At 55.5% G+C, this 8,388-nt stretch overlaps 3 protein-coding genes across 3 annotated transcripts in view; 2 read left to right on the forward strand and 1 right to left on the reverse strand.

The window, feature by feature from the left end:
* The first annotated feature begins 3,948 nt into the window (after nucleotides 1–3,948).
* On the forward strand, nucleotides 3,949–5,652 carry GUITHDRAFT_166623 (hypothetical protein). The gene has a single exon (XM_005819678.1). The coding sequence runs from the start codon at nucleotides 4,012–4,014 to the stop codon at nucleotides 5,578–5,580; it is 1,569 nt and encodes a 522-aa protein (XP_005819735.1). The 5' UTR covers nucleotides 3,949–4,011; the 3' UTR covers nucleotides 5,581–5,652.
* Nucleotides 5,653–5,749: 97 nt separating this feature from the next.
* On the reverse strand, nucleotides 5,750–6,151 carry GUITHDRAFT_121061 (hypothetical protein; the record flags this gene model as incomplete). Its single annotated transcript, XM_005819679.1, has 5 exons — nucleotides 5,750–5,855; nucleotides 5,899–5,930; nucleotides 5,981–6,001; nucleotides 6,048–6,077; nucleotides 6,122–6,151. 5 exons carry the CDS (start codon nucleotides 6,149–6,151, stop codon nucleotides 5,750–5,752), a joined length of 219 nt encoding a protein of 72 aa, XP_005819736.1.
* Nucleotides 6,152–7,647: 1,496 nt separating this feature from the next.
* GUITHDRAFT_121062 (hypothetical protein) overlaps nucleotides 7,648–8,388 on the forward strand; it is a gene marked incomplete at both ends in the record, with an annotated part of 1,965 nt that continues 1,224 nt past the window's right edge. Inside the window, 4 exons of the mRNA XM_005819680.1 lie at nucleotides 7,648–7,718; nucleotides 7,802–7,896; nucleotides 7,940–8,166; nucleotides 8,269–8,320. Of these exons, the coding sequence (XP_005819737.1) occupies nucleotides 7,648–7,718; nucleotides 7,802–7,896; nucleotides 7,940–8,166; nucleotides 8,269–8,320 (445 nt within the window). The remainder of the gene's footprint in view (nucleotides 7,719–7,801; nucleotides 7,897–7,939; nucleotides 8,167–8,268; nucleotides 8,321–8,388) is intronic.

Genomic DNA, 8,388 nt, shown 5'->3' on the forward strand with positions numbered 1-8,388 from the left:
AGGCAGCCGACTGACCACTGTCAGTCGAGACGTCCGCTGCCGCCACAAAGCGGGCGGCCGCGGACGGAGAAAGGGCAGCCGCCGACAAGGAGCCGGCGTTGCCCGGGGGTCCGCCAGGGGCAAGAGTTGTCCAACCTCGGAGCCAGACGGCCCCTCAGCCAGCCGGTAGCGAAGGTTGGTTTCGATCCAACGACCTCGAGGTTATGAGCCTCGCACGCTGGGTGCCAGCAGTGCTGGTTCTTTTCGGGCTTGTGTTTTGTGTGTGATTGTGCAGCTTCTCGCTGTGCGCTGTGTGCCTGGAGGTTCAGCTTGTTCCTGCTTTGTTTTGCTTGAGGCACTTTTTACCTTCTGCCAGTAAATCCATTAGATCCTTCTGCCAGTAAATCCATTCACTGTGAAAAGATGGATTTACTGGCAGAAGGTAAAAAGTGCCTCAAGCAAAACAAACAGTGAGGGCGTCGCTCCACTCTGTGTAGTAGAGTTTTACGCATAAGGTAAAAAGTTTACCTTCTGCCAGTAAATCCATCTTCAAGTCCTCCTCGCTAGCCTCCGAGTCAGCGGTAGCCGAGACCAACACCGCCCGTGACGGCGGCGACGCCGCGGCAATGCCCAAGGACCGGCGTGACCCGACCGATGCCGGGGAGGAAGCAGGCGAGCTCGGACCAGCAGCAAGCACCCCAGTTGTGTCGAGCTCTCCGGAGGCACCCGACGTCACAGTGAGGGCCGAAGGGACGGAGACGCCTCGCCAGCTCCGCGCCGGTCGTCGGCTCCACTCTGGATGTTTCCCCCATCGGAGTTGGAGACCTCCGGCGAAGTTTCCTCCTCGGGCGAATCGACAAAGTCCGAGGAGGAGCTGTCCTCTGGCTCGAGAAGTGCTTGCGCCTGCAAGGGCGTCATGCGCCTCGCACCAGACAAGAGCGCCTCCAGCGTCAGCTGCATAGTGAGGCGCTGATAGGTGGCGTACCGTTTGCGAGCCAAGACCTCAGCAGCAGGGCCGTCATCAGGCACGAAGTGCCGACCAAACGCCGCATCCTCAAGAGGCATCGAGCGCTGAGCAATGATGTCCTCCGATACCAGATGAAGCGGAGGGTGTCAGGAGGCACAATGGATTTACTGGCAGAAGGTACAAAGTGCCTCAAGCAAAATTTCATCTAGGATTTACTGGCAGAAGGTAAAAAGTGCCTCAAGCAAAACAAAGCAGGAACAAGCTGAACCTCCTGGCACACAGTCCACAGCGAGAAGCTGCACAATCACACACAAAACACAAGCCCGAAAAGAACCAGCACTGCTGGCACCCAGACGCGGCAGCGCCAGCCCAAGCGCGAAGCCGCGCAGACAAGCAGCCGAAGGGTCAGGCAATCAAGCAACAAGCTGCAGGAGCATGCAGGAGGAAGAAAATCCCTTAGACGCGATACCCGGAGGCAGCCGACTGACCACTGTCAGTCGAGACGTCCGCTGCCGCCACAAAGCGGGCGGCCGCGGACGGAGAAAGGGCAGCCGCCGACAAGGAGCCGGCGTTGCCCGGGGGTCCGCCTGGTACAGCGGACGGAGGGAGGCTGGACACAGGAACACGATACCGCTCGAGGTAGTCCTCCTCGCTAGCCTCAAATGTGTGGTTCTGTACGGTACGTTGCGAATCTTCTCAGACGCTGTAACATGGAGGGCGTCGAGGTTGACCTCCCCCCACTTGGTCAGGTCGGCAGAGCTACCAATGTAAGGGTGGACCAACGTCACGTCCGCCATCAAGCCCTCGTACTGCTCAGACCCTCGATCGCGGATTCCAGGGATGTGGATATCGCCCTTCATCTTGCGGCCATGGGAGGGCACCTGCCGAGCGAGTATGTCCTGCGGCTGTGCAAGGTGAGGATATCACGCTGCTGATCGGTCAGCGCAGCGCGAGCATGCACATGGCGAGGGAAGACGCGCATGACAAGAGGAGTCACATCGCGCTGCGCAGGGGGAGGAATGAAGTGCTCATGAGACGAGTCGACGAGAGCGCGCAAACCAGGGATGTGTACCACAGATGCCGGGGGGCGTCCTGCGTCATCAGGCATAGCAGCCGGGGCAGGTGGGATCGCCGCGCCATCTGCAGCCGGTGCAGGAGCCTTCACACGACGGTAGAGGATCGCTCCAGCATTATGAACGAAGTCGTGCGCCTCAACGAAGAAGGTCGCCAGAGGATGCTTCTGGGCACGGAGAGATCTCGAGCAGTGAATGTCCAGGCTATGAGGAGAGAGCAGCGTCCGTGACATTGGCTGGTCAGAGTACCACGCGAGGAATCGAGCGATAGCCGTATAGTAAAACTCTAGCAGGTCGGGGTGCGAGGTACTGCGAGTTTGGCCTGGCCAGCGGTGGTATTTCTCAAGCGCCAGGTGGACAGAGAGGTCAAAGCGACGAATCTGTGATTGGACCCGCGGGAGAAACGGAGATGACCCCTGGAGATGGGAGTCGCCCTCACCAGACGGTCTTGAACATGAAGCCATGCTGGACGAGCCCGAGCTTCGAGAGCTCTTCGTTGAGGCTGGAGACCTTCGCTCGGAGCTGACTAGCATGAATTCCATCCGTGCCGATGGGAAGGCCCCCAAGTGTACTACACTGACAGGCTGGGCTGTAATCCCCGCCAGTGACGACCTCGAAGTGAAGAAGCTGAGTCTTGAGACGGCGCTTCTGAGCGGCTCTTCAAGGCTTCAGCTGCGAGAGATTTTGGGTGTTGGTGACAGGAGGGAATGTAAACTTTCGACTCGCGAGGTTGAACTTCGGCGCAAGCTGCAAATCGGCCAACATGTACCGTACTGCTTCATAGCCGCGGACTGTAGCTGCAACAGCATCCTGAGTCGAGTCACTGAGTGCCGGGCCCAACACTGACGAGCATCGGACGTTGTCAGCGTAGGCCAAGACTCGAACAGCGCCTGAGGGAAAAGCTCCGGGAGTCCGCGATATGGATGAGCACTGAGGGGTCACGGTGGATCAGTGACTCACGCGGCGGCCCCGCGGCGGGCAGAACCGTTCACGTTCAGTTCGGAAAAATACACAATGTGGACCGGGACCGTACCGTGGCATCGCCGCGGTTGGCACGCTTCTCTCTCCCTCTGAGACTCTCAGACTCTCAGTATCTCCGGGGGCCCCGAGTCTCTCAGCGAGGCTTCCGAGTACGGTCTCTCTCAGTTACTAACGGTTAAAGTCACGCCGTATCTAATAGTTCGGAAACCGACTCAGTCGGCCGCGCAGTGCGCCGACTCGAGTGCCGGCCGCCGGGACTGAGTCCGAGTCCTCACTCTGACTCGGAGATCGGATCATCGGACGCCGAGTCCGCCGGGCCGAGAGCCTTGAAAGCCGAGCCCGCACCAGTTTGGTCCCGGCTTTGAGACCGCAATGACCTTTCAACTTTCCAGTAGTCACCACCCCTCGATCATGGGGGTAGGGGTACTTTAAGTACCTGGTAGTGATACTGCCTTTCAATGAAGAAAGGTAGGGTACCTGAAGAACCTGTGGGGTACCACTATGTTGCATTCATCCCATAGGAGGGTGGCGAAATAAGGAGTAACGGGGTAGGGGTTAGCAAGCTTCACAAAGGGTGGGTACAAGACAGAAATTAAGGGGGTCGGGGTACTGATGTACTGGGGTAGCCCATGGAAAGATGGATGCTGAAGGGTCGCCATGGAGATTCTGATATGACGAGAAAGAGGAAGGGAGGGGAGGGGAAGGGAGGGGAAGGGAGGGGAAGGGAGGGGAGGGGAGTGGAGGGGAGTAGGTATGGGACTGTAGGTAATGCATGCAGGGGTTGATAGGGGGAGGTTGAAAAGCAGTACGGTACAAGAACCAGGAAACTCGTTCGAACAGCATGGTGATGAGTGAGTCATGTATGGAAAGCTCTTGAAGATTAAGAGGAAAGATCTACCAGAAAACCTGACTTGCATGTTCTGACCTGCGCTTCACAGATTTGATTGTCTCCTGAGGTTGTCAAATTGCACCAGAAGCCATAGTTACCAAGGCTTCTGCTTGTTGATTAGAATGCAGCAGCAGGATTGGCCGAAAGCAAGCCGATTTGCACTTGCTTCTAACACGGAAACTTCGGCTGGTACATGTTCGCAGCGAACGTCTCGAGGGACTTGGGCTGCAGCTGTGCTTGCCTTCACTCTTGGCCTTGTGGCGGTCGGCTGTGCGCTGCTGCTTTCGTCCTCTTGGTCGAACCCTGTTTCAACCATTAGCAATGGGGCGGGAGGCACGCAAGGCATGAACCCGAGGTTCCTCCGATCCGGCAAAGCGACTGGAAACAAGCACGAGGGAAGAGTGCGAGTGAAGTCGATCATTCACGATGCTGTTCAGGCAGCCGTGAAAGGAGCGGAGAAAGAGGTGAAGACTGAGATCAAGAGCGACGTGAAAGACGCTGTGAAGGAGGCCATTGAGGAGGCTGTGGCTGGAAGTCAAGTCCTCTCTCAGAGCAAGGACGAGAACGCTTTCGTTCACGCCTTAGTCAAGGATTCAGCTCGAGAAGCTGCGCGGGCTGGAGCCGAAGAAGTTCGCCAGTACGGCAAGGAGATTGGTCATATCACGAAGGAGCTGGACAGCCAGCTCGGGGGGCTGTTGGAGGATCAGGGCTTGAAGAAGGGATCCAAGGAAAAGTCGATGAGGGGGTCGAGCTGGTTCGACCTTGCTACCAACGTGCTCAAGTCTCAGAAGCAGAGTGACCCCAACGTCTCTCAGCGAATGTCTCGTGCTGAAGCCGAGAGAAAGCAGCAAGCGCACAAGATGTTCGTGAAGGAGGAGAAATCCATCCAAGATGAAAGCAAGAGCATGAATGTGAATCGGGGTAGCATCCCTATTGGCAGCAGGAAGAACCCCCTCTATGTGCAGGCTGAGCATGACCGTGATGCTGAAGCTGAGAAAGACCTCAAGTATCTGGAGCATCAGCAGAAGGCAAAGGAAGCTTTGAAGCATGTTAAGGCTCGGCTAAATCATGAGAGCCGCACTGAAATGGCTGAGAAGTACCTCAAGATCATGGACAAGAAGGTGTTGCCTACCCCTCATCGCCGCGTTAGTGTGGACCGGAACGCCCTTGCACAGAAGTACCTGAAGCAGCTGGAAGATCAGCAGGGGTCGGGAGACCACGTCCGTTCTGCCATCCAAAACAAGAAACCCTTGTCTCGAGAGCAGCAGGCCAAGCTGGACATGGAGTTTCTCAAACGGGGAGATGCGCTCGTGGAGCACGGCGACGTCTTGAAGCCAGTGAAGCTGAGCCCCACCATAGTGCATGGAGACAACAAGCTTGAGAAGGCGGCCAAGCTGATGAAAGAGGAGAAAGAGGAGCAAAAGCTATCGAACCACGATAGGAATGAACTGGCGCAGTCATTTCTCAAGCAACTGAAGGGCGGCAAGTATGTTGGGAAGCCTTTCCACGCCCTTAAGGTACCCTCCCTCGTCGCTTCTTCCAAGAGCCCCGACATGGATGCCAAGGCTCAGAAGTACCTCAAGCAGCTGCAAGCCGCGAATCCGCACGTGCAGGCAACGAAGAAGGCCACGGACAGAAACGCGATCGCAGAGCACGATCTACATCAGTTGGAGACTTCATCTCACCAGTGAAGTGAGGGAGGGGAAGGCACACAAGTTAACGTCTGGTGCAGAGCCAGCTGTTTTAATGAAAGACAGGACGAGACTGTCTAGTCTTCTCAGTCTTCGCACGTGCAACGCGGCGACATGGTCGTTCACGTGCAGCTTCTCTGAACGGGCAGCACTGCCATGCTCGTTGCTCTCAAATGAAGGAGTTGAAGCTCGACTTCTTGCCGCCCGTGCTTCTAAAGGTGTTCTCTCCCTCGTCCGATTCGTAGTGCTTCATCGCTCTGCTCTGTCCTGCCATCCTGCGCGAGCGTCAGCGATTCGCCTGCTGTGAGGGCAGCTCACGAGGGTAGAGGTTTGCTCTCCAGCTGACGCGCCTGGGAAGCTATCAGAGCACAAGGAGAGGGAAGAGGACAAGAAAGCACACCATTCTGTGATCGAGACATTCCTGCAACATGATCAGCAACGACACCAACACAACAGCTACTACTGACCTGCAAGTTGCTGCACATGAGCATGGTGAGCTTTCGTTGTCTGTTAGAAACGAACTCAAGAAATCATGTCACACCTGCTGATCCTTGCCGAAGATGGCGAACATCTGAGCAAGAAACGAGTCACCTCACTGAGCAGTCTATTCGCTCACTAAGAACTAGCCCAGGTGCTCTCACGAGCTCATCGGGTAAAGCAGAGGTCTCTAGGCATGCACTCGAGGCTGACATGGACTCGCTTGAGGTCAAAGCCAGGTAGACCTCAATGAGCAAGGCAAGCCGAAGGACGAGGAACAGCTGCAGGCAAAGAAGACTCCTTCTTCACTGAGAGAGGAGGAGACGGAGAGGGAACCATGAGAGGAGTGAGAGAGGAATGAAGCAATACGAGCCAGAAGAGTTGTTGGTGAATGAGAGGCGTGAGGACGAGACGAGGATGCGGTGTGTTACAGGAAGTGCTGCATACAGAAAGGCACAAGTGGTTGAGGTGGTGGTGATGGTGGAGGTAGTGAAAAAGATGGAGGATGATTGAGATGGCGGTGAGATGTCGACGACGACGATAATGATGATGAAGAAGAGATGATGATGATGACGGAAATGGTGGTGAGGGGAAAGGAAAGGAAGAGGAGGTGGTGCATGTAGATTTGATGATGATGCAGCTGAGAGGAAGAGATCGGGTGACGGAGCAGCAGCAACATGGTCAGGATGTATGCGTGGAGGAGCAGGAAAAGCAGGGAGCAGGGCCGCAAATAGAAAGAAATGGTTTACTCATTATTTATTTTAGTAGAAAACTGAGTCGCCTCAGAACTAATAATTATTCAAGATGCGAAGACAGCAATGGATGAAGAGGTCGATGACGAGAACCTTGAAAAGGACAGCAATGAGACACTTCGAATGATGGCTGACCTGATCGAAGCCATCTTCGAAAATTCTTTGGGGGTGTACTAGGGGCAGGGGGTAGAAGTGGGTAAAATGGGGGGTACAGCAAGGACATGAAGGGGGTTGTGATTTATTGGGTAGGGTAGTGCGATTAGGGGGAGTAGGGGGATGAGGGGGTCGCGTGGCCGTTGTAGTAAAACGAGGGGAATGGAGGGAATGAAGGGAGAGACGGGAGGAGGAAGCGAGAGGCGGAGCAGAGACAAGGGGAAGCGAAGAGAAGGAGGAAGATAGAGATAGAGATAGAGATAGAGATAGAGAGAGAACTCGTGCCAAGCGATAGTTTCTTAAGCAATGGGGTTGATATGAGCTGCGGAGGTAAAAGGACTGGTCGAAGGAGTGGGGGAATAGAATGAGGAAGTGATGACGAGAAGACGATGACGAGAGAAGAGCATGAAAGTGCGCTAGAGCCGGTCATATCCTTCGATTGTCATCTCCGATCAGAAAAGTGAGATTACTCGCCTTGATGGTCTTGTGACAGTTTGTGTTGATTTGAAATGTTTGAAAAATCAAATTCGATAAAGTTCAAGCTTAGCGAGTGGAAAGAAGATAAAAAAGAGGAAATGCGCCCAACAGACATTCGAGGATAGATATGATGCTCCAGGGTGCTAGAAATCGATTCGGATGCTGCCTTGTGTACTTTATCGGACATCAGTGACCTTTCTGTTGATAGATGTCGAGGAAGTTCTTCAAGACACGATTCAGTCCCATCAGACCAGATGTCGGCTTCTACGAGACCTTCAAGTGATCCTCTCCCTTCTCTCCCACTCGTCTCCTTGTCTCCCTCTACTCTTCTCCCTCCTCGCTTACTCCTCCGCCCCCTTCAGGTTGCTCTCGTCGGCCTCGGCCGAGCTTCTCTGGTGGCTCGGGGCTCCGGGGAAGTGGGCGGCCAACTTTGGGTTTCTGCTTCTGTTTGTCATCGGTGAGTCTCCTGCCCCTCCTCTTCCCTCCTCACCTGCTCGCAGTCATGCTCCCTGCGCTGCTCCCCGCCTTCATCCGCTACTTGTGGAGTGCGGGAGTGCGCAAGAACCTCATGTACGGCTCCTCCATCCGGCACCAGCTCGACGTCTACCTCCCCTCCGATCACAAGCGAGACCCCAGCAGAAGGCGACCTGTTGTCATCTTCATCTCGGGGGGGGCCTGGATCATCGGGTACAAGACATGGGCATTCCTGATGGGGTTGGTGTTTCAGGTAGAAGGAGAGGGAGGGGGAGGGGGAGAGGGAGAGAGGGCGAGTTCGATCGGGAGGAGGAGGAGGAAATTTGGAGCTAAGGGGGATGACGTTGATGGGCAGGATAACGGAGTTGTCTTCGTGGCTCCTGATTACAGGAACTTCCCCCCAGGCGGTGAGGACCTTGACGTGGAGGAGGCAGGGCGACAGGTCTGACCCCCAGCAGATCCCCGACATGGTGAA

This window comes from Guillardia theta (genome assembly GCF_000315625.1).
Source record: "Guillardia theta CCMP2712 unplaced genomic scaffold GUITHscaffold_211, whole genome shotgun sequence".
Lineage (NCBI taxonomy): Eukaryota > Cryptophyceae > Pyrenomonadales > Geminigeraceae > Guillardia > Guillardia theta.

Coding starts and splice junctions, on each gene's coding strand:
- GUITHDRAFT_166623 (XM_005819678.1), top strand. CDS start 4,012: ATGCAGCAGCAGGATTGGCCGAAAGCAAGCCGATTTGCACTTGCTTCT.